This window comes from Oncorhynchus mykiss, chromosome 25, assembly GCF_057628025.1.
Source record: "Oncorhynchus mykiss isolate SJ-2025 chromosome 25, ASM5762802v1, whole genome shotgun sequence".
Lineage (NCBI taxonomy): Eukaryota > Metazoa > Chordata > Actinopteri > Salmoniformes > Salmonidae > Oncorhynchus > Oncorhynchus mykiss.
In genome coordinates, this window is record NC_143046.1 from 82,410,597 (window position 1) to 82,435,789 (window position 25,193).

Genomic DNA, 25,193 nt, shown 5'->3' on the forward strand with positions numbered 1-25,193 from the left:
TTTTTCTTCTTTTATATAATTTGAAAAATGTAAAAAAAAGTGTTTTTGCTTTGTCATTATGGGCTATTGTGTGTAGATTGATGAGGATAATATATATTTTTTAATCCATTTTAACATAAGACTGTAACGTGACAAAATGGGAAAAAGTCAATGGGTCTGAATACTTGCTGTATAAATGCCGCGTTCACGTGCTAGGAAACTCTGAAATGTTCGACTTGCTAACTGGTTGAAAGCGGCACATGTATAACTACCACCAGTTAGGAAGTCTGAAATGTAAAGTTTCCTAGTTCCGACTAGCACCTGAACGCAGCATTAAATAATGGTTTGTGAACTGTAAAAGCATTGAATCTGTATAAAAATGAAAATAAGACCTCTTTTCCCCCCGTTCACAAGTGCAATATGGATGTAAATGCTTAGAACACAACAGTGTGATTACTCAGAAAATAAAACGCCTTAACATCATTAAAAATATAATCACGACACAGTAATCATTGTCAGGTTCAAAGGTAATGGCAAGTCAGTTCAAACAGTGATATGCATATCCCACATCTCAGTCCGTGTCCTGAAGCAGAGAGGTGTCGGTCCGTGTCCTGAAGCAGAGAGGTGTCGGTCCGTGTCCTGAAGCAGAGAGGTGTCGGTCCGTGTCCTGAAGCAGAGAGGTGTCGGTCCGTGTCCTGAAGCAGAGAGGTGTCGGTCCGTGTCCTGAAGCAGAGAGGTGTCGGTCCGTGTCCTGAAGCAGAGAGGTGTCGGTTCGTGTCCTGAAGCAGAGAGGTGTCGGTCCGTGTCCTGAAGCAGAGAGGTGTCGGTCCGTGTCCTGAAGCAGAGAGGTGTCGGTCCGTGTCCTGAAGCAGAGAGGAGTCGGTCCGTGTCCTGAAGCAGAGAGAGCTCCAGTGGACAGGTTAGGAGGATGGAGCCATCTGAATCGCCTGCAGTAACTCCCTGGTCTGCTCCGTCTGTGCATGCACCCATTTTAGCTGCTTCTCCAGCACACTACCACTCATCAGCACTGAAAACTCTCCGTCTGAAGAATAACATGACATAGCAGAGCAGAGCATTACATAGTATAGCACAACAACAAGCCATTGACTATAACTGCATGTACCTGCCCTTATGTTAATGCACTTCAGTTTATGTTTCTCAGGATAACTGACTAGAAAGCAGTGTTATTGACATCAAGCACAGAAATGTGGTATTTTAGGCATAGACAGCATGACTGGTTAAAGTGTTGTTACAAAACCATGACCAACCTTTCTTCAGGTTGCATAGAGTAACAATACTCAGCTGTTGGAATCGCACTTCCTGGTTCTTGAGGTACATCAGGAGATATTCAGAGATGGCAGCGTATTGTGGCGTCAGTAGTTGGATGACATGTTCTGTATGATATATGAGCAACAAGAAAAAAATGCATGTACAGATGTAGGATCTTAATTTGACCTACAGCACCAGTCAAAAGTTTAGACACGCCTACTCATTCAAGGGGTTTTCTTTATTTTTACATTGTAGAATAATAGTGAAGACAAAGCTATGAAATAATAAATATGGAATCATGTAGTAACCCCCCCCCCAAAAAGTGTTAAATCAAAATATATTTTATATTTGAGATTCTTCAAAGTAGCCACCCTTTGCCTTGATGACAGCTGTGCACACTCGAAGCATTCTCTCAACCAGCTTCATGAGGTAGTCACCTGGAATGCATTTCAATTAAGAGGTGTACCTTGTTAAAAGTTCATTTGCGGAATTTCTTTACTTCTTAATGCGTCTGAGCCAAACAGTTGTGTTGTGACAAGGTAGGGGGTATACAGAAGATAGCTCTATTTGGTAAAAGACCAAGTCCATATTATGGCAAGAACAGCTCAAATAAGCAAAGAGAAATGACTGACCATCATTACTTTAAGACATGAAGGTCAGTCAATGCAGAAGTTTTCAAGAACTTCTAAAGATTCTTCAAGTGCTGTCGCAAAAACCATCAAGCGCTATGATGAAACTGGCTCTCATGAGGACCGCCACAGGAAAGAAAGACCCAGAGCTACCTCTGCTGCAGAGGATACGTTCAAATAAATGCTTCACAGAGTTCAAGTAACAGACATCAACTGTTCAGGGGAGACTGTGTGAATCAGGCTTTCACGGTCGAATTGCTGCAAAGAAACAACTACTAAAGGACACCAATAAGAAAAGACTTGCTTGGTCCAAGAAACATGAGCAATGGGCATTAGACCGGTGGAAATCTGTCCAAATTTGAGGTTTTTGGTTCCAACCGCCGTGTCTTTGTTAGATGCAGAGTAGGTGAACGGATGATCTCCACATGTGTGGTTCCCACCATGAAGCATGGAGAAGGACATGCGATGGTGCTTTGCTGGTAACACTTGTCAGTGATTTATTTAGAATTTAGCACACTTAACCAGCATGGCTACCACAGCATTCTTCAGCGATACGCCATCCCATCCACTTTGCACTTAGTGGGATTATCATTTGTTTTTCAACAGGACAATGACCCAACACACCTCCAGGCTGTGTAAGGGCTATTTGAACAAGAAGGAGAGTTATGGAGTGCTGTATCAGATGACCTGGTCTCCACAATAACCTGACCTCAACCCAGTTGGGATGAGTTGGACCGCAGAGTGAAGGAAAAGCAGCCAACAAGTGTTCAGCATATGTGGGAACTCCTTCAAGACTGTTGGAAAAGCATTCCAGGTGAAGCTGGTTGTGAGAAGCAAGACAGAGCGAGAGAGACACAGAGTGAGAGAGACAGAGCGAGAGAGACACAGAGCGAGAGAGCAAGAGAGAGAGTGTGCAAAGCTGTCATCAAGGCAAAGGGTGGCTACTTTGAAGAATTTCAAATATATTTTGATTTGTTTAACACTTTTTGGGTTACTACATGATTCCATATGTGTTATTTCATAGTTTTGAAGTCTTCACTATTATTCTACAATGTAGGACATAGTAAAAAAGAAAGAAAAACCCTTGAATGAGTAGGTGTGTCTAAACTTTTGTCTGGTACTGTATATTGTAAAAGCAAAATAATCCTGCAGCAACAGGATTTGAACGTGTAGTCCATAATGTTGCTTGATCGGTGGTTCGGCTTTTAGCTGGCCAAAAGTAGGCATCATGAAAAGTGCAATACTGTTAATATAACCGTGTGTGGGTTTTCAGTGAATTTATGTACATCACAAAGCTCATCTGTATGAGCACACATGGGACAATCTTGCTGATACAGACAGTATAGCATTTAAGAGAAAATATATTTATTATTGCAAGTATTACACTATCAATCATGGTGCTAGTCACAGATCAAATAAAGGGACTAGACAACAAACAGAATGAATACATGCATATTACCGTTCATCTTTAGTTTGCTGATGATGGAAGCAGACCGATAGGACAGCTCTAGATTGTCCATTTGTGCAGAGAACTTCACCAGACTTGAAACATGTTCAGGAGTCATTTTTGTGGCCAAATGAGACTGAAGTAGGTCTGAAAAGGAAAGAGAAAAGTTGTAATAGAGGTGAGGTGACATAAATTAAACTGGTTTATGAATTGCTTGTATTCTCACCCCAGCTTGTCAGGTGATGTAAACAGGAAGTGACACACAGAACGGTCTCCTCTGAGGTCACACCGGACACAAGGGCCTTGAGAAGTCCCGTTACACACTCACTGTCCATAACAGCCTGTAGACAACACAAGGCTTGATCATCCCATGTCCACATGAATGGAAATGCATTTAAAATGGCTTCCAATAATCACTGCATTCATATGACATCACCAGGTCTCTCTATATTCATCTTAAAGGACCATTCTTGGTTTGATAAAAGTTAACATGTGACTGAACATATAGATGGAAACCACATCTACATTCCAATGTCCATACTAGCAGACCAGTAAGAATGAAGCAATGTTATGGGCATGCGTTCTACGTAATATGGTAGTGTGGACATTGGAACAGCGCCTCATATTTTAGTGAGTGAATAGGTGAGCGACATGGCAGCCATTATTACTTGCTGTCCCTCGCTGGTGCTGCTGAGGTTGGTGATGGTAACAACACTGTGGTTGATGATGGAGCTGGATCTGTGACAGAGGAGCAGCTGCCCTATCACCTGTACCAGGCCCTCATTCACCAGGCCCTCCTAGAGGGAAACACAATGAATACGGATTGCTAACACCGGTACAAATAACATTGATTGTAATCACCACCATCATTATATAATAGATAGAATCCTGTCAGATATGTCAAACCTGAGATTAGAACCAACAACCCTCCAGATACTATGCCACCTCTCTAACCTTGAAGCTACAGCTGCACCCATCAACATCTAGTTTAAAAAATCTCACTCTATTGGGTTGGTGTGTGGCTAGCTCAGACAGTAGTGCTATAGCAGACTCAGTCAGAGGGGGAGTAGCGGAGCACAGCAGGGCCTTCAGAGGCAACACACAGTTCAGGTACATCAGCTGCTCCTGGGTCACAACTACAAAACAAAGCACAACACTGCATCCAATCCACAAGGATCTGTACAATTTGCGTTGAATATGTGCCTAAAACATTAACAGAGTGTGGTCTGTGGTTAAACGTTAGAATTACCATTCCCTGAAAGGATTTGGAGGCATCTGCAAGCTTGGGATGCATTCTAGAAATAAAATACAAACATTTGGCCTAAGGTTGAGTAAGAAAACATTTCATGACAGAATACATTTCAGTGTGAAACTGTAACATCTGTTGGACATACTAGTCGATATTCATAGACTTCCAGGCATTGCGTTAACTCCTGTTAGCATTGGCTGGCCAAACTACCTCTTACTTCCTTCATACTGGGCACAGAGACATAAAAATGGTATTCACGACTTCATCTGACTCTGTGTAAGTAGGTACGGGGCCTGAGTGCCAAACTACCTCTAACTTCCTTCATACTGGGCACAGAGACATAAAAATGGTATTCACGACTTCATCTGACTCTGTGTAAGTAGGTACGGGGTCTGAGTGCCAAAAGACCAACCATTACCTTCTGCACTGATGAGGACATGAGTGTCAGCAGAGACTTCAACAAAAAACGGTCTCCAATGCCCAACATTTTGGGATGATGGCCCGGGACAGTGGCTATATTGCTCAGGGCAGAGCAGCTGTAGAACTAAATACAGACAGAATATCAGTTCAGTTCAGAGCACAATAGAAGTTCAGGCTGAAGACCACTGGGACAAAATAAGCACACGCTTGGTCATCATGCTATACCCGTACTATTGTTTTAAACAAATAACCACTAAAAAACTGCAGCACATAGTTACTTTGATGTGGTTTTAAAAACAGCAATATTTGGCTTGAGGGCAGGAGACAGTGGATGTTTTACCTGGACCTCACAGTTGGAGGACTGCAACAGAAGTGCCAGTACAGGAATGGCTCCTTCTTGACATAACACCCCCATCGTCCTCTCTAGAAAGAAGAGCAGCAATGAAGGCTAATGTAGTGCCAGATTAATGGAAAGGTAATAGGAGGCAGATAAAATAATGGTCAGATATGGAGACGTACAGTATGTCTAGGAATTAGTTAAGTTGGGACCACATTAATAAATCCATTCCATCTATTCTTCATTGATCTCTATGGTTAAGTGACACGCGTCACTTGTTTTGAAATGTCAGCAAACAATTAGATCACAGCCAACGAATGTGTCATTTGAACTCCACCCACTGTGGTCATATCAATACAGCAACAACCCAGAATGTGGCAGCAACCTGAGATGTGTGCATAGTACAGGGTGTACAGTACATTATGTATTGGTGGACATAGTTCTGTGCAGACCTACCAGACTGTGTGAGGTTTAAAAGGGCCCAGACTGCATTCTGTTGGACTTGGGGATCGTAAGACTTGGCTAAAACCAGTAGTGGAATCACCCCTTCAGCTGACACAATAGCTTCCCGGTTTGAGTCTAAATAAATGTGAGGCAATAACAACAACAAAAAAATACAGATTAAATGTCATGTCTAGTTTGGACAACAGAGTCATGTTGAGTTAGAATAGAATGTTGGGTTAGAATAGAATGTTGAGTTAGAATAGAATGTTGAGTTAGAATAGAATGTTGAGTTAGAATAGAATGTTGAGTTAGAATAGAATGTTGAGTTAGAATAGAATGTTGAGTTAGAATAGAATGTTGAGTTAGAATAGAATGTTGGGTTAGAATAGAATGTTGAGTTAGAATAGAATGTTGAGTTAGAATAGAATGTTGAGTTAGAATAGAATGTTGAGTTAGAATAGAATGTTGAGTTAGAATAGAATGTTGAGTTAGAATAGAATGTTGAGTTAGAATAGAATGTTGGGTTAGAATAGAATGTTGAGTTAGAATAGAATGTTGAGTTAGAATAGAATGTTGGGTTAGAATAGAATGTTGAGTTAGAATAGAATGTTGAGTTAGAATAGAATGTTGAGTTAGAATAGAATGTTGAGTTAGAATAGAATGTTGAGTTAGAATAGAATGTTGGGTTAGAATAGAATGTTGAGTTAGAATAGAATGTTGAGTTAGAATAGAATGTTGAGTTAGAATAGAATGTTGAGTTAGAATAGAATGTTGAGTTAGAATAGAATGTTGGGTTAGAATAGAATGTTGAGTTAGAATAGAATGTTGAGTTAGAATAGAATGTTGAGTTAGAATAGAATGTTGAGTTAGAATAGAATGTTGAGTTAGAATAGAATGTTGGGTTAGAATAGAATGTTGAGTTAGAATAGAATGTTGAGTTAGAATAGAATGTTGAGTTAGAATAGAATGTTGGGTTAGAATAGAATGTTGAGTTAGAATAGAATGTTGAGTTAGAATAGAATGTTGGGTTAGAATAGAATGTTGAGTTAGAATAGAATGTTGAGTTAGAATAGAATGTTGAGTTAGAATAGAATGTTGAGTTAGAATAGAATGTTGAGTTAGAATAGAATGTTGAGTTAGAATGTTGAGTTAGAATAGAATGTTGAGTTAGAATAGAATGTTGAGTTAGAATAGAATGTTGAGCTAGAATAGAATGTTGAGTTAGAATAGAATGCTTAGTTAGAATAGAATGTTTAGTTAGAATAGAATGTTGGGTTAGAATAGAATGTTGGGTTAGAATAGAATGTTTAGTTAGAATAGAATGTTTAGTTAGAATAGAATGTTGGGTTAGAATAGAATGTTGGGTTAGAATACATGGAACACGACGTCCCACATGTGTCATGCCTTTCACCTTACATTAACCAGCAAGAATGAAGCCGTGTACATCTTTCAGCAGGGATATCATACATGTTGTGCTTAGCTTCTTATCTGAGAGTAAATCAGTTTGTGGGGAAAGCAAATGTAGAGAAACCTGATCCTATCGATTGTAAACAAGAAATTCATTGACAATAGCACCAGCACTTTGTTGCACTAATGTTGTAATGTGTATGTCGTCGTGTGTAGGTGTTGTTATGTCTCAGCCAGTGATATCTAGTCACTGGCTGGGGATCAATAAAGTGTGTATGTCGTTGTGTGTATTGGTGTTGTAATGTCTCAGCCAGTGACATCTAATTTTCCTCTGGGGATCAATATAGATCAAATCAAACGTAAACACTAGTCCACCAACCTGAGGAGGCCAGTGAGGCAATACATTGGCAGGAGTTACACTGGACAGTGGGGTCCCCAGACTGGAGCATCTCTAGCAGGGGCATCAGCATCCCTGTCTCAATCACCTGCTCCTTACTCACTAGAAGACAGTAGTACAGTGTTTAACCTTGAGACAGTGCATGTGTGTGTGTCTGTGTGTACATACCTTTGTTCTTCACTAGCAGATGAACCAGAGACAGAGTGGTGATCCTCTGAACCTCCATGTCATTAGAGAGGAGTAGGGCTGTGTATGGTTCCAGGAGAGTAACGGGTAGAGGATAATCCACTGCAACAAGACAGGAGGAGAGGAAATCATGTCACCAATCATGTTCCTGTATTTTCAACTACCTATAGAGAGGTATAGGCTGTACAGGATAGCTTTCTGCCTAGAGACCTATTGTCTGCCTCCACGTAACAGGGGGAATCCATTCTTATCTTCCTGCCCTCATGGAAAACATTTGGTCAGACATTTTCATAATACTGGTCACTTCTGTCACAAAGCATATCACTACAATAGAATAGATAAACTGATGGGAGACCTGTACTGCACAGCCACTACAAAACAGTATACTATTACAATGGGATAGAAATCTTTATCATAACAATCTGTCTCAAATATTAACATGACACAATATGCTGCTTAAAATGACTCTTAAACACAGTTCACTGACTGAGGTGTGTTCAACTGACCTGTAATAAATGAATGCTGACTGGTGGAGGCTGCTAAGGGGAGGACGGCTCATAATAATGTCTGGAACGGAGCAAATGGAATGGCATCAAACACATGGAAATCACGTGTCTGATATATTTTATACCATTCCACCTATTCTGCTCCAGCCATTACCACGAGCCGTCCTCCCTAATTAAAGTGCCACAAATCTCCTGTGATGCTGACCCATGATTTCCAGATGCTCCTATGTATTTAATGCCTGTCGACAATACTGGGTTGATCAGTGTAGTTAAAACTTTGATTCGACTGGTGCACGACTACACACGACTACACATCCATTTGTGCACGACTACACATCCATTTAGAATACCAATACCTGTGTCCAGGTGGTTCAGTAGTGTCCGAGCAGCCTGTCTCTCGTGCTGCTCTGAGATATAGGATGCAACAGTTGCTCTCTTCCTCCGCAGACAGCTGCATCTTGACAGGTTCTTTATACACTCCGTTATCTTCTGTACAAGTTCAGACGGCAATCTCTTTACATAAGCAACGAAGTCCGTTAGCAGTTGTGCACACTTTTCACATAGTCCGGTGGCCATCTCCAAAGCAAAGTGAAATCAACATTCATTCACTATAGTATAAAAAATATATATTGTTAATATACAATGTATACAGGCTATATGTTACTCATTCGTTGAATTCCAGTAGCAGTGCTCAGGTGGTAGTGTCTTCACAAGCCATGTATTTGCGTGTCTCTGCTGGAACAAAGAAAGATATGCACCTGCCTACCAGTGCCAAGGCATTACCTATAAAGTGAATGGAGAGTTTAAGACGCCACGTGACATTACTGTTCTCGCCCAGTGGACTGCACGTTCCTTTGTTTCATTCTGAGCATGTATATACAACGAAATATGATTCAACATTCCTTAAAACACCACATTATGAATACATAAAATATAAAATGCATATACGTTTTGCTATTAATTCATTGCTATTCAAAAGTAGAGTTATGCAGAGTATATTCAGAAATGGGTAAAAATGGCTGATGAAAACGTGTAATTTATGTTGAAATGTATGCATGTAAATGTTAAATTGTCTATTGTTTTTGTCTATACATGTTTTTGTTTATTGCACAACAAAACTAAAAACATATGTGCAATGTCTTGGATACATTTTCAAATATAATCTCCAGGGAAAAATGATATCTGAAAAAAAGTGACATTGTACACATTTTAAAAAAAAAGGGTGAAATCAAATCAAAGACCATAGATGAAACGTCATCCACAAGATTTTTTTCGCAACGGTGTCGGGGATCACAATCACTGTCATTTACTCACGTATGGTGGTCAATTGTATGTTTTACAGGTTGTCGATGTTAGTTTGCATGTCCATTCACTTAAATAAACAATATTGCAAGACACTGTTAAGCTTGGCATCATTGTGGTGACCCTTGTAGCTAGCCAGATTCATTTAGCTGATTAGCTAACGTTATCAGCTAGCTAACTTTAACTATACTGTAACGGTCAGCTAGCTACAGCTTCTTGCAAAGATGATAACTAGCTAGCTATCTATGTTTGTCTTTCATCAGTTGAGTAGGCCTACCCAATGTGGTCAAGATGGACTGGCTAGGCAGGTTGCAGGCTGGTCAAATACAAAGTTAGAAACCTTCCGTTGCTTGCAATCAGACCCATAACATGTTAGCTAATGTATTACAGTAACTACCACATGAATGTATCTGATTAATCCGCTGCCTTGCATTTTTCAGGAGGAAAAACTCACTTGGGCCACTTCCGAATGCCAGCCGGAGAGAGTGAAGCCTTGATGAGGTTTTTAAGATATACACTGACCTGGCTACATTCAGAGAAGAAGAGTCCCGCTCAGCCGGAGCAGGAGAGTTTTGTGGCAAGTTGGAACAGGTCAGATCAAGAAGGCTTGGGGGCTGAAATCACTTTAAGTTTGATAATGTTGTAGCCTACAATATTTGTTGTGCATGGTCCCTGTTAATTAACGTCCATGCACATAAATCCTGTTCTCACTTTTGCATCCCCACTCCTATCTTTCAGCTCCAGACTTTGAAACATAACCTTGACCTTGTGAAAGACACAGAGGACAATGAGACTATCCTCCAGAACACTTATGACCCTGACCAGGGCAACGCTTGTTTCACCAAGAACAAGCTCAGGGAGAGGGAGTTAGCAGAGAAGGTCAACAACAACAACGGGAACCAGGACCAGGAGAAGGAGCAGCCAACCAAAGGAAAGAGGAAGAGTGGAGGGAGCTGCCTCCAGCCTCAGTGCAGCAGGAGGACACTTATAACATTTAGATCGACCAGACTGACAATACTGCAGGAAATGCCAAAACAGCCAAATCCAAGGCCTCCTTGGAGTCAGAAGGTCCTGGGAATATACATAGGAGAAAGAATAACAAAGGGAAGAGGAGAGGAGGAGGTGTCTGGGGCCCAGAGTGGGCAAGGATGAGTTACTCCATGAGTACCGGTAGCAGATGGCACAGGAAGTGGAGAGGGCTACCGTGAAGAAGACTGTACACAAGAAGTCAACAACGGACAAGACCAACGCTGCTCCTCAGGAAGCAGTAACATTAAACAATGAAGGTGCAAAGAAGAAGAAGAACAAGCTGAGGTCGTAATTGGATTCTGCGAGGGAGACGAGGTGTGTAGAAGTCTTGCAGGATGAACTTTCAGAACTCCAGTGAGGTTTGCATGAACCTGTAAGGAAGCAGTAAGTCAGGTATTCTCAACCTTTTTGGGGACGGGGACAACTTTTGTGATAGAAAATTCATCAGGGACCTCCTCATAATCAGAACACAACTTGAGTGAGATAAAAAAATAGCATACAAGGAGTTGTACTATGACTTTGGCAGTGCATGGAACCAAGTCTCAGGCCCTGGGAAGGAAAATGTAGCGGTTTTCAAGCTAATTTCCTGTAATTCTACACATTTTGTCATGGGGCAGATAGATGTTTTTGTTGTTGCAGCTTTAACGCTAATAACATGCAATTCTACAACTTTTTCCGTGAGGCAGAGAGAAAACTGCAATTTTAAAGCTTAATTTACAATCCATTTATAATAATTGGTACTGTGGATACCAATATCCTTGTGAGCATCCCAGGCCCATGTAGCCCAGGGTTAATAACATATTAATTGTAAATTAATAATAATAATAATACATTTTATTGTATCACACACCATAAACTTATTCCACAGATCCCTTTGGCCAAAATGTGTTGAATCTGTTGTTATTAGTAATATTCATAAAAATGATATATGTAAGAAATAAAAATGTACCACTTTGAGATCTCCTGCTGTAAAAGACCTAGCATAGTCCCAGATATGTTTGTGCTATCTTAGCAAAACCTTATGATCAACCCTTATGGTCATATTTTTGGCACGACAATGTCCATACGAGTTGACTATACAGCACAAACAGATCTGGGACCAGGCTATAGGCCTAAATGACTGGCTATTGCATTGTTGGGTTTTTAGTTAGCAAGAAAGGCATTTGTGCATGTGACATTAAAACTTGAAAGTTAAAACTAATACCATGGAAAATAAAGATGATAATCTATTCTGTTTCACTCTACAGTATGGTAGAAGATCTGCAGAATATTGCCAGTCCGAGGACATCACTGAGAGGATGAGATCCAAGGAGAAGAGTCAAGAGAGCCACGCCGAGGAGGATGGAGTAGAATCTTTAAAATCCAAAGGCAAAAAAAACAAGAGAATAAAACAAGGTGGGTGAAAAGAGAAAACATTCACCGGGTCATAAAACCTGCATTATGAACCGTTAGGAATAATGTGGCTACGCTGTAAACATTCACCGGGTCATACAACCTGCATTATCTGTTTCTACACCACCGTTCCCTGCAGGTTGTGGGTACTAACTGAGTGCGGCGTATCGACAGTAAACTGCATCCACAGCTGTTCTGTCCTCCTCCCCGGAGCAAGAGACGAGACAAGACCATGGAGGTGGTAGACTGCTGGAGGAGATACAGATACACAGATACACATCCACCCTTTACATCACTGCAAAAGGCCTTAAACTACCCGATCATGTACATATCTGCTTTAACAAAACTACCATTACTATGTAGTAGTAGTAGTAGTAGTAGTAGTAGTAGTAGTAGAAGAAGAAGAAATCCAATCTTTATCAATCGGCAGGTCCTTTTCTGTATGCCAAGGAGTGAGCTGTGGTTTGGTCCGAGCTGCAGAGTGAGATCACCAGGAGAAACGACCCCCAACCTGTGCTCCTTCGCTGGAGGGGAATCTCTGTTGTAAGCATCATGTTCTATCATCATGTTCTATCATCATGTTCTATCATCATGTTCTATCATCATGTTCTACCATCATGTTCTACCATCATGTTCTATCATCATGTTCTACCATCATGTTCTACCATCATGTTCTATCATCATGTTCTACCATCATGTTCTATCATCATGTTCTATCATCATGTTCTACCATCATGTTCTATCATCATGTTCTACCATCATGTTCTATCATCATGTTCTATCATCATGTTCTACCATCATGTTCTATCATCATGTTCTATCATCATGTTCTACCATCATGTTCTATCATCATGTTCTATCTCTGTTCTTTGTTTTAGTATCTAACAGTATCCAACTGCTTCCCAGCTCAAGTGTTGTCCAATAGTTCTCCTCAAGTCGTGATGATACGTTGAGAAACACAACTTTGAGACAACATTGACACAATTTTCTGTGGTGGTTGTGTGTTTCCAGAAAATGCCATTAAATTGTCTTCAGTTGTGTTATTTGATGAAGTTGTATATGTGTTGTAGGTGTGCCGGATCCCCAATAAGCCCATGCTGTCGTTCCGTGGTGGTCAGATGGGTTGTTTTACCGTGCGCTTCTCCCACAACGGCAGGAGGCCGGCTGCTGCATGTGCTGACAGAGAAGCTTTCCCCATCATAGGTAAAACTTGAACCACTCATCAGATCTCTCTCTAACCCTCACCCTACTCTACTGCCTTCTGTATTTAGATAGACGTGCCAATCTACTTTACTTCTTGTTATTCTTGTGATCTAAAGCCGAATTGACCACCTGCAAAAACCTGCCCTCCTTAGTTACTGCTGCGATATCCGTCAAGTGTTTTGCTGCAAAGTGCATTTTCCCATTGAAGGGCTGATGATGAGATTTCTGTGTATTAGCGGTATTATTGAAGTAGCATCTAATAGTTTTTTTTTTTTTTTCTCAGTTTATGAGATTCCTTCAGAAAAGGTGTTGGCTGCCTTCAACGGCTACCAGATCTCTGCTGGTCCAGAGACGACCGGAGTCTGCTGTCTACCTCCTGACGGCACCTTAAAAACACCCTGCCTGGGAAAGAGAGGTGTGGAACCTTGATTACGCTGATGCATAGGATATTTACATTTTAGGGTATTTGTGTATGTGTTGTCACTATATAATGGCTTGATGTCATATCCACATACCTCCTCTAGGGGGTGTTTGTGCACTGCAAATAAAATAAAAGGTTTTTGTCGCCTGCTTCGTAGACACCAGGTGTAGATTAGCAGTGAAATGCTAATGAATCCTTTTCCAACAACACAAAGATGTAAAATAAAAGTTTTTTGTCACCTGCTTCGTAGACAACAGGTGTAGATTAGCAGTGAAATGCTAATGAATCCTTTTCCAACAACACAAAGATGTAAAATAAAAAGGACAAGGAATAAATATACAGTGAATAATGAATCAAAATAAAGCCCAAATAGGGCTATCTTCTGTATACCATCCCTACCTTGTCGCAACACAACTGATTGGCTCAAACGCATTAAGACATTCCACAAATGAGCTTTTAACAAGGCACACCTGTTCATTGAAATGCATTCCAGGTGACTACCTCACGAAGCTGGTTGAGAGAATGCCAAGAGTGTGTAAAGCTGTCATCAAGGCAAAGAGTGGGAACTTTGAAGAATATAAAATATATTTTGATTTGTTTAACACTTTTTTGCTTACTACATGATTCCAACACTTACCGTTCAAATTTTTGAGATCACTTTGAAATGTTTTTGAAAGAAAAGCACATTTTTTTCCATTGAAAATAGCATCAAATTGATCAGAAATACAGACATTGTTAATGTTGTAAATTACTATTGTAGCTGGAAACAAATGATCTTTTTTTTGTTTTTTTGTTTTAATTTTACCCCCTTTTCTGCACAATTTTATGGTATCCAATTGTTAGTAGCTACTATCTTGTCTCATCGCTACAACTTCCGTACGGGCTCGGGAGAGATTAAGGTCGAAAGCGTCCTCCAAAACACAACCCAACCAAGCCGCAACCCAGAAGCCAATGTATCGGAGGAAACACCATGCACCTGGCGACCTTGTTAGCGCGCACTGAACCCGGCCCGCCACAGGAGTCGCTATTGCCCGATGAGACAAGGATATCCCTACCGGCCAAACCCTCCCTAACCCGGACGATGCAATTGTGCATCGCCCCACGGACCTCCCGGTCGTGGGGCGACAGGGCCTGGGCACGAACCCAGAGTCTCTAGTGGCACAGCTAACACTGCGATGCAGTGCCCTAGACCACTGCGCCACCCGGGGAAACGGATGATTTCTTAATTAAATATCTACATAGGTAAACACGTACAGAGGCCCATTATCAGCAACCATCACTCCTGTGTTCCAGTGGCACGTTGTGTTAGCTAATCCAAGTTTATTGATCATTAGGCTAATTGATCATTAGAAAACCCTTTTGAAATTATGTTAGCACAGCTGAAAACTGTTGTTCTGACAATAGAAGCAATAAAACTGGCCTTCTTTAGACTAGTTGAGTATCTGGAGCGTCAGCATTTGTGGGTTCGATGACAGGCTCAAAATGGCCAGAAACAAAGCACTTTCTTCAGAAACTCCTCAGTCTATTCTTGTTCTGAGAAATGAAGGCTATTCCATGCGAGAATTTGCCAAGAAACTGAAGATCTCGTATAGCGCTGTGTACTACTCCCTTCACAGTACAGCGCATACTGGCTCTAACCAGAATAGAAAGAGAAGTGGGAGGCCACGGTGCACAACTGAGCAAGAGGCCGTGTACATTAGGGATTTTGGAATGAGATGTTCGACGAGCAGGTGTCCACATACTCTTGGTCATATAGTGTATGTTGACACCACACTTCATGCATTTACACCAAACAGAATTTGTTCAGTGGTGCATTTTGATGTTTTATGAAATATATTACAAGGAAATGGACAATAAATTATTCTTATTTTTATTCTCCCAGATGGACCTGAACTCGATCCTGCCTTCTCCGTCCCTCCTGCCACCACATTCCAAACTGCAGCTGGTTGGTTCCCTTGGAGCTCAGTTCATCCCCCAGTCAACCTCCCAGAACCGTGAGTGGCTCCAGACAGGCCCTTTCTCTAAAAAGATCTGTCCACTCCTCACCTCCATTGCACTGATTCTTGATCTGAATGTACTGAACAGGTGGAAGCCAGCCGAAAGAGGAGCTTCCACAATATTGTTTTCAACTGTCAAGTGTTTCCATGTCAATGCAGATGAAGCGGAAGAGACAGATTATACTGCTACAGGTCTATTGAATCTAAGCAGCTCTGTGAACTACTGTGTCGTCAATAATTTGTAACAATTGGGGTCAGTTTAACCAAATGAGCTTAAGACCCATTCTTGCAGAATGAGAGCTTTGGCCAGACATTCCAACAAGGGGAAGAATGAACAAAACGGAACATTTCCAGACTCACTAGACCTGTTAAGGACCTTACAGAGCAGCATGTTCACTGTACATAAAGACCAAGATGGGCCTCTCCTTGTCTTCACCTGTGTCTGTAGCCGTAGGTGTTCACACCTCTACGATTTATGTATGCTTTGAGTTTTATCTTAGATTAAATATACTAGTATGGCATGACTTTTTTCACTTTTTCTTCTCTTGTTTGCAGCTAGTTTCACCGCAGTGGGCGAGCGTCTAGGAAGAGCTTCATCTCGCAGGCTACAGAACGTAAGGCATTATTATAATGCTGTATTTGGCAGCCATTCATGCTTTTCTCTTTGATTCCTTTCATGTGTATTTTATTGGGTAACTTCATTGTAGTCTTGTGGACTGAATATGTATTCATCTATTTGAAAGAGACAGTAATGCATTAAGTTTATTATGTAATTGAAGTCTATAAAACGCTCCCTTTCTTCCTTCAGAAGTTATCTGATCATCTGTCTACAGCCAATAGAGTAGAAGCAGATTCTTTGGTACCAGTTCATCAAACGGTAAATTTATGTTTTCATTACAAGAACATACTGTGCCCAAAAATGAAATATGACAAATTTACCACCGTGGTCAATAATTCTTAAATCCTTTTAAATTGTTCTCTCTCTGTCAGGTTTTCTCTTTGTATGACTACAGTGCCCACCCGTCAGATGAGTTAACTGTACCGTGTGGTGACTCCATCCGTGTGCTCTACAAAGGCAACAGGTGGTTTGGACATCATGGATACCTCCCAGCTACCTATGTTGTGGAAGAGCGTAAGTAGAGTGATATATCTGTTCTACATTAAAAAAGTATGTGCACTCAGCAGACACTTTTTTATCTCACAATCCCAGGGGATTACAACGAGGAGCTGTCTCGTGCCCTAGAGGCCCAGTCTGCCCTGTCTGAATGGACTGACCTATCAGTCCCTCTGTCTGAACGGACTGACCAATCAGATGAGAGGTTGACGCCTACCAAGGTAAGGAGACAGTGGGTTCTGTTTCAGCGATCGTTGTGTGATGTAGCTGGTCTCCTGGTTGTGATGTAGCAAGGTGATTATTTTTTACCCAGACATCCCCTCCCCCAATACAGTCCTCACTTCTGTGTGTTGTCTCGTTCCTCTCCATCAGGTAACAAAGGTTACATGAATTACTGGACTAATCATTTCCTTGTCCCCTCTCTTCTTATTTCCTGTCCCTGCACTCACAGGTGTCTGCTTCCGTTGTCTCTGGAGAACTCAAGTTAATTTCTGAGCTGGACACAGACCCTGAGCAGCCTGCTGCCACCAAGTAAGTCCTCTTCCTCACAGCCACAGCCCTCTTCCTCACAGCCCTCTCCCTCACAGCCACAGTCCTCTTCCTCACAGCAACAGTCCTCTTCCTCACAGCAACAGTCCTCATAGTTCACAGCAGTCCTACTGATATCCTGTTGTTTAAGTGTATTGTGCACACATCTTCTAACCACATAGTGAGAAAATGGGAGGAAAATGTACTTACTAGATACGTTATAGCTTAGTATGTTACAGTAGATACATAACTTGTTAGTCTAGATAATTAAGATTAAACACATAGCGTAAATGGTTTTAGTAATTGTTCAATCACTTTCAACATTTTTGGCTGTTTTCTGTGTATCTAAAAGAGTGAAGGAGAAAACAAAGAAGTTAGTGAAGAAGTTCAAAGCTCCGTCATCCCCACCACCAGCCACATCCTCTGACCCTGATGTCCCAGAATCATCATCTACCAAGAGAAAAACCAAGGCTGCAGACAGCAAACCACTGACCCCCAGTCCCAGGAGAGGACAGTCCAATAGTGCCTTCGAGCCTGATACCTAGACCCATGGATCTATGGTTAAGAGTACACTAAGAGTAAAGAGTTTAACGCTAAATTCCTCGTTGAACAGAAGATAACAAGTATGTTTATAAGGAAACTATCCTGTAAAAGCTTAAACGTATTGCTTTTTTCACTAATATGTTTTAAATGTCTGTATACAGTGCCCTCGGAAAAGTATTCAGACCCGTTGACTTTTTGCCCATTTTGTTACTTTACAGCCTTATTCTAAAATGTATTAAATCGTTTATTTCCCCTCGTGAATCTACACGCGATACCCCATAATGACAAAGCAAAAACAGGTTTTTAAAAATGATCAACTGAAATATAACATTTACATAAGTATTTTACTCAGTACTTTGTTGAAGCACCTTTGGCAGTGATTACATCCTCCAGTCTTCTTGGGTGTGATGCTACAAGCTTGCCACACACCTGTATTTGTGGAATGTCCTTGAGTGGCCCAGCCAGAGCTTGGACTTGAACCAGATCGAACAACTCGGGAGAGACCTGAAAACAGCTATGCAGCGATGCTCCCCATCCAACCCGACAGAGCTTGACAGGATCTGCAGAGAATGGGAGAAATTCCCCAAATACATGTGTTGTTCCAAGCTTGTAGCATCAAACACAAGAAGACTCTGGGGTGTAATCGTTGTCAAAGGTTCTTCAACAAAGTACCGAGTAAAGGGTCTGAATACTTATGTAAATGTTATTTCAGTTTTGTATTTTTAATACATTTGCAAAAATGTATACAATTCTGTTTCATTATGGGGTATTGATGAGGGGAAAAACAACAACAATTGAATCAATTTTAGAGTAAAGCTGTAACATAAAATGTGGAAGGGGTCCGAATGCACTGTAGATGGCATTATTTCATCCATGTACTCTATAGTCTGTCCACAATTCTAATTCAAAAGGTACACCATATTTAAATGGAAGGCTTAAGATAAATGTACTGAAAACCCTTTTGAATGTAAATTCCACCAAAAATCTGTTGGCCAGCAAGTGGGAAGTTTTTCAGCAGTTGAATTACATTTATTCAGCACACTCAAGGGAACCACTCCTGCAAAGCCTTTTACCATCTTCATGAAGTAAGCCTGAATATCAACTACTGAGAAGTGGATTTGAAGGGCGTAATATCGGAAATCGGGCCCTTTATGAATGATTACATTTGTGCATTACAAATAAAAAAAATATTGAATTCAAAATTATAGAATACAAAATTATCAAATACAATTTGTTGGCACTGAAATCACTCCATACATGGAGTTCTGACCTCACTGTTTAGACATCATCCATGTCGCAGAGATTGGCGAATGAGAGGCATTTACATAGTACTGCATTTCAATATCGGTACATATTTACATACCAGATACTGTGTGTATATACACCCTTTGAGTTGTCAAGTAAAAAATTATTTTGTGAAACATTCTCTTCCAAAAGCAATGATATTTGGAAATAGTTGGCATGTAACTACAACTGAGAAGTAACTCAGACTGTAAAAGGACTAGGCTTACATTAGTTACATATATTCAAATATTAGTGTCCTTGAATGAACTGCATTTTATATCACTTAATAAATGGACATAAAATACTTGCTTGATTGGTCCATTTGAAAATATATATTATTTTATTTTATTGCCGTCACTAATATGGTCATTGGTCAATCTACATAGCCATAAAGGAGGTTAACTATTCAGACATAACCCATGTCAGGTGCTGTGAAGATTGGAGAATGAGGGGCATTTACATAGTACTGGATTTCAATGGGTGCATATTTAACATGGCCAACTGATATGTATAAATGCCATTTGATTATCGTCAAGTAAACATTATTTTGTGAAACATTCCTGTTCCGAAGTACATGGTGTGTTAAAATGGCTTTTAACAAACTAATTAAAATAGTTCCAAAGCTTTACCACGGCTTGTTGAGGTCCTTGACAGTTCAAGTAATTATATACACAGGTCTTATATGGTATTGGCATAATGCAAACTGAACTGCTTCTGTTATGATTGCTAATGCTATGACAACAAATTATAACTTGTGTAGGTAGCATCATCCTCTTAGTTGTATATTTTAATACAAGTTACATTCCACGTTTAGCACCGATGTACATATACAGGTGTAGTATCTTAATTTGACCAGTTTCTCATAGCAGAAAATATAAATTGTTCCTGGTAGATGATCGTTGTTCAGGTCAGAAGATGGGTAGCTTCATCGGAAGGTCTTTTCGTCTGGATTTGAGAAGACCTTCAGATCCCAACAAAAAAAAAAGCAAATTCAGGCACAAATATCAATTTCTCCAAACCTGTTACTCTTTTCAAATGGCTCTCTCAACATAAAATGTTTTACTTGTTTATGTAAAAAAACTAAATCTATTATGGAATCATTACCTTTCTTGTCGTGTTCTTTGACAGAGAAAATATACACCAAGAAAAAAAGCCTGAGAAGAAGAGGAAACAGTCATATTCAGACAGCACATTGAAAAATAAAATAAATTATTTTTTATCCATGTGACCGCAATCTTACTGACTAGCAGAAATAATGTGTTGACGTCCACGTGAGCAATTTAGCAAAGACATTTGAGTTCGCCATTTCTAGGGGTCAGGAGACCGCAGTCAGGAGTGTCGAGGCAGGACTGACAGTATTGAAGTGTGCCCAATGGGATTCATAAATGTCCAATCTGCCCTTCTGAACTGCCTCACCTATTCATCTGAAGCTGTGGGAGACCATAGTCCAAGAACTGCCAGAACCAAATGTCTGCTTTATCTGTTTTTTAAAGTGTCAGATTCTTGTTGTAATGAAAAGCACTATATAAAATACATGTATTATTATAATACATACGGCTAGAAAGGCCAGGCCTCCTTGAACAGAAGCAGCCCACTCAAAGCTCAGCTGTTGTGTGATGAAGCCACCAAGCGTTGGACCACAAAACATCCTGAACAAATAAAACACACCTTTGTTAAGAATTCATATCTCCGAACTGCAACTCTCAACTTGTGCCTCAGAGACTTAATATAACAAAGACTGCAAGTACACACCCAAAGGACCACACTGCTCCAAACAATCCAGACACCAGTCCCAGAGTGCTCAGCCCCTCCTCAAATCCATTTTCACTGCCATTGGAAAATTAGCAATATTATTTTGGATTCTGTACCTCGTGCATGATGATGATGATGATATGTTTTTCTAAGAGAAAATGGACATTGTAAATAGAGTATATTTGTATATGTATGCAAGTGCCATGTGTATGTAAATGGTCAACTCACTATGCACAGTTGAGTATTTCAGGGAAGGTAGGGATGGCAGTCATGCTAAGAGAGAATCCTATGATACCCAGCATGAAAACCACCAGCCACAGCTGACTAGAGACAAAAAAAAAAAGTGTCATTCTTGTATCATATTGGCTTCTTGTTAGTAGTAATAGTAGTAAACACGTAGTACATTTCACACTGATAATAACAGATGCTGACCTCTTTATCTGCAGAATGGGGACAGGACCTAAGAACCAGAAGCCAGTTGCTGTAAACAAGCCTCCTAGCACCATGAACCACGGCCTTGTGGACTGCAAACACAACCAGAAGGTAAAATCACAGTATTGTATATGTATAATAGAGAAGTTGTGACTACAATACACCACTGGTATTGGTTGGTGTTGAATATAGTATATTATACAACGGGTGGGTCTAATCCTGAATGCTGATTGGTTAAAACCACATTCCAGCCAGTGTCTATTCCAGAAGTTACCACCGGCTAAATCTATTATGTTAAAATGCCTATTTACTCTGTTCCATCTGACTGTGTAATCCACTGTCTCATCAGCCCAGCCAGGCAATTTATAAACTTGATCTCAACTATAAAAAGCATCTAGACATTATCTCACATTTCTTTTAGACTAACTTTTAGTTTAACAGGAGATTTGTATAAACCTTGCGGTCTAGTTCTCCAACATTGTTTCAATATTCAAATTTGATCTCCAGCTGTACCATAGTAATGAACGTGTCGGGACGAGACAGACAGGCAGGCAGGGTTTCTCAGCCAGTCTAAATGAATCAGCTGGCCTAATATTTTTGGATATAAATAAAGAAATGTCAATTGAAAAAAAGGTCAAACCAAACGAAGTGCAGCTAGTTTGCAGTCTTTCTAGCTTCAGTTTGAAGTGTTTGTGTTAGCTGTGTTGTTGGATAGCTCCTCTGAACAACAGCGTCCTAATGAGAGAGCACATTTTCTATGCCAGGCGAAATCGCACCTCATTAGGTCATTATTATGGATGTATCCAAATAAATGTCACTAGAAAACCGCTTAAATGCAAATGCAGCTACATTGCTGTTATTCTGACTGCAGTGTTTGACGTGACTAAGTTAGCCCTAGTTGGCTAGCTAGCATGCAAGGGATAAGAACGTTGCCAGCCAGTATGGCAATAAAACATTTAGAATGAACGTTCTGTCCATAGATACAGAACAAAAAGACTGAACGACAGGGTCGGGTCTCTGGCAACCGAACCGATAGAACGAATGACCAGCCAGCTTGGGTAGCAACCCTAGATTTGTGTCGGGACTATATCTTGTGGAAGGATGAAATAGTGTGAATAAATTCATCAAAATAACATTTAATTAAAATATGTCAATCATTATTTGAATATGCTGGTAACCAGTTGAATAAAAGTGATAATGCCAAGTCGGTGTTGAGGATTTGTTGGCACGGTTTCCCGGTACTGGACTTCTCAGGCCAAACAACACCTGTGCCAATATATCCTCCAAACACCGGCTTCTCGGGCCAAACAACACCTGTGCCAATATATCCTCCAAACACTGGTATTGGGGTTTATAGTATAGTAGTGTATATTGTTGTGTAGTATTGTATTGTAGTATTGTAGAGCGTTTCATATTATAGTATTGTATAGTGCATAGTATGTTGTATAGTGTGTTGTGTAGTGGTGTATAGTATAGCACAGTCTTGCTATACTGTAGTGTTTTATAGTGTTGCGTAGTGTAGCATAGTATTGTATATTACCATTGATTATTATTATTTGACCCTACTGGTCATCTATGAACATTTTAACATCTTGGCCATGTTCTGTTATAATCTCCACCCGGCACAGCCAGAAGAGGACTGGCCACCCCTCATAGCCTGGTTTTTCCTAGCCACTGTGCTTCTACACCTGCATTGCTTGCTGTTTGGGGTTTTAGGCTGGGTTTCTGTATAGCACTTTGAGATATCAGCTGATATAAGAAGGGCTATATAAATACATTTGATTTGTATAGTATAATGTTGTATAGTGTAAATCAAATCAAATTTTATTTGTCACTTGTGCTGAAAACAGGAATGCTTACTTACAAGCCCTTAACCAACAATGTAGTGTATTTTTAGTATATTATAGTGGTGTAGTGTTGGGTTAACTGTACTCACAGGAAACCTGTCACTGACGATACCAAGCAGAGGTGAGGCTAGACAGTAAGGCAACGACAGACCAAGCAAGAGAAGACCCACATAGCCTGGAGACAGGTTAAACTACATGGAGAATCAAAAACAGAAACATTAAGTTACCGAGGTCCATCCTACTGGACATAATCGTATTTTGAAACGTGACAAATACATTCTCAAATATGAGGTTTTCAAGTATACCAGGGTTGGGGTAAATTCTATTTCAGTTCAGTCAATTTAGGAAGTAAACAAATGGAATTCACCTCAACCCTTGCGCATGCTTTGCTTTACCGTATCAATGGCATATATGGACAAGGTCGCATCTAGAAAGCCGAGTCCAGAACTCAGGGTGAATATGGCAAAGCATATGAGGACTATCTTCAGACGCGTGAACAGCCTGAAGAAAGAGTCCTTGCTAGGATCAGCATCTGAACAGAGAAACAAGCAGAATAATATAATAACAAGAAATATCATCACAGGAATCATTTCATAATAACAAAGAGAAAACATTTGGTCTCAACACATATCTTTTAGACTCAGATATCTTAAACATTTAGGTAAAACTTCACACAAGACTTTTCTTTAAAAGTGGGGGACATAGGTATTTAGAAATACATTATAGACAGCTAACTATTAGTTAAAAGTTCATAAACCATAAATAAACCGTTACCAAAGCTTGGTAAGATGTACATGTTGAAGGGGACCATGAGAAATAGGAAGCATCCCAGAGCCATGAAAGGAAATTCGTATCCAAACGACTGATACAGCCATCCACCTATTGGTGGTCCCAGTATAAGACCCAGCCCTGTAAAGATCTCCAGACTACCCTAAGAAGACAAACACAACATTCAACTAAGTAAATGTGCACATTCAGTTTTACCTCGTACCCACAGGCTTATATTTACAAAGTAGAAGGACCTGCCTTAAAATGTTGTTTGTTTGGGTTACAGTTCCAAATACAATAGAATCATCATCATATTATTATTATGACCAAATAGAGGAACTAATTACAACGCTAAGGATGCTTTCAGACAGACGAATGGTGCCAAACTCTTGGGATACAAAACATTTTAACCTCAACCATAATGCCTTCGTGTTTGAACATGATGTTTAATTCCACCCTATACAGTGCATTGCGAAAGTATTCGGCCCCCTTGAACTTTGCGACCTTTTGCCACATTTCAGGCTTCAAACAAAGATATAAAACTGTATTTTTTTGTGAAGAATCAACAACAAGTGGGACACAATCATGAAGTGGAACGACATTTATTGGATATTTCAAACTTTTTTAACAAATCAAAAACTGAAAAATTGGGCGTGCAAAATTATTCAGCCCCCTTAAGTTAACACTTTGTAGCGCCACCTTTTGCTGCGATTACAGCTGTAAGTCGCTTGGGGTATGTCTCTATCAGTTTTGCACATCGAGAGTCCCATTCCTCCTTGCAAAACAGCTCGAGCTCAGTGAGGTTGGATGGAGAGCATTTGTGAACAGCAGTTTTCAGTTCTTTCCACAGATTCTCGATTGGATTCAGGTCTGGACTTTGACTTGGCCATTCTAACACCTGGATATGTTTATTTTTGAACCATTCCATTGTAGATTTTGCTTTATGTTTTGGATCATTGTCTTGTTGGAAGACAAATCTCCGTCCCAGTCTCAGGTCTTTTGCAGACTACATCAGGTTTTCTTCCAGAATGGTCCTGTATTTGGCTCCATCCATCTTCCCATCAATTTTAACCATCTTCCCTGTCCCTGCTGAAGAAAAGCAGGCCCAAACCATGATGCTGCCACCACCATGTTTGACAGTGGGGATGGTGTGTTCAGGGTGATGAGCTGTGTTGCTTTTCCGCTAAACATAACGTTTTGCATTGTTGCCAAAAAGTTCAATTTTGGTTTCATCATTTCCTTCTTCCACATGTTTGGTGTGTCTCCCAGGTGGCTTGTGGCAAACTTTAAACAACACTTTTTATGGATATC

At 40.3% G+C, this 25,193-nt stretch overlaps 3 protein-coding genes and 1 pseudogene across 4 annotated transcripts in view; 2 read left to right on the plus strand and 2 right to left on the minus strand.

Moving 5' to 3' along the window:
- Positions 1-10,059, minus strand: LOC110505848 (uncharacterized). Its single transcript, XM_021585305.3, has 13 exons — positions 8,627-10,059; positions 7,747-7,866; positions 7,561-7,680; positions 5,787-5,909; positions 5,334-5,416; positions 4,992-5,117; positions 4,574-4,619; positions 4,327-4,460; positions 3,993-4,121; positions 3,551-3,665; positions 3,337-3,471; positions 1,248-1,373; positions 1-1,021 (listed from the first exon to the last, which is right to left on the minus strand). Exons 1-13 carry the CDS (start codon positions 8,844-8,846, stop codon positions 900-902), a joined length of 1,599 nt encoding a protein of 532 aa, XP_021440980.3. The 5' UTR covers positions 8,847-10,059; the 3' UTR covers positions 1-899.
- LOC149972146 (uncharacterized) lies at positions 10,042-19,001 on the plus strand (annotated as a pseudogene). Its single transcript, XR_016491557.1, has 10 exons — positions 10,042-10,149; positions 10,311-10,916; positions 11,849-11,996; positions 12,184-12,317; positions 13,064-13,196; positions 13,480-13,611; positions 13,868-13,874; positions 16,784-16,949; positions 17,180-17,259; positions 17,609-19,001. The product of XR_016491557.1 is annotated as an uncharacterized LOC149972146 (transcript).
- LOC110505849 (uncharacterized) lies at positions 12,789-16,789 on the plus strand. Its single transcript, XM_090221293.1, has 5 exons — positions 12,789-13,611; positions 15,500-15,611; positions 16,170-16,228; positions 16,423-16,491; positions 16,605-16,789. Exons 2-5 carry the CDS (start codon positions 15,500-15,502, stop codon positions 16,752-16,754), a joined length of 390 nt encoding a protein of 129 aa, XP_090077419.1. The 5' UTR covers positions 12,789-13,611; the 3' UTR covers positions 16,755-16,789.
- LOC110505851 (MFS-type transporter SLC18B1) overlaps positions 18,501-25,193 on the minus strand; it is a 13,884-nt gene continuing 7,191 nt past the window's right edge. Inside the window, exons 6-14 of the mRNA XM_036962630.2 lie at positions 23,889-24,045; positions 23,510-23,646; positions 23,204-23,305; positions 21,268-21,359; positions 21,064-21,159; positions 20,836-20,910; positions 20,639-20,732; positions 20,188-20,237; positions 18,501-20,044 (exon numbers count right to left, since the gene is read on the minus strand). Of these exons, the coding sequence (XP_036818525.2) occupies positions 19,987-20,044; positions 20,188-20,237; positions 20,639-20,732; positions 20,836-20,910; positions 21,064-21,159; positions 21,268-21,359; positions 23,204-23,305; positions 23,510-23,646; positions 23,889-24,045 (861 nt within the window). The 3' untranslated portion in view covers positions 18,501-19,986. The remainder of the gene's footprint in view (positions 20,045-20,187; positions 20,238-20,638; positions 20,733-20,835; positions 20,911-21,063; positions 21,160-21,267; positions 21,360-23,203; positions 23,306-23,509; positions 23,647-23,888; positions 24,046-25,193) is intronic.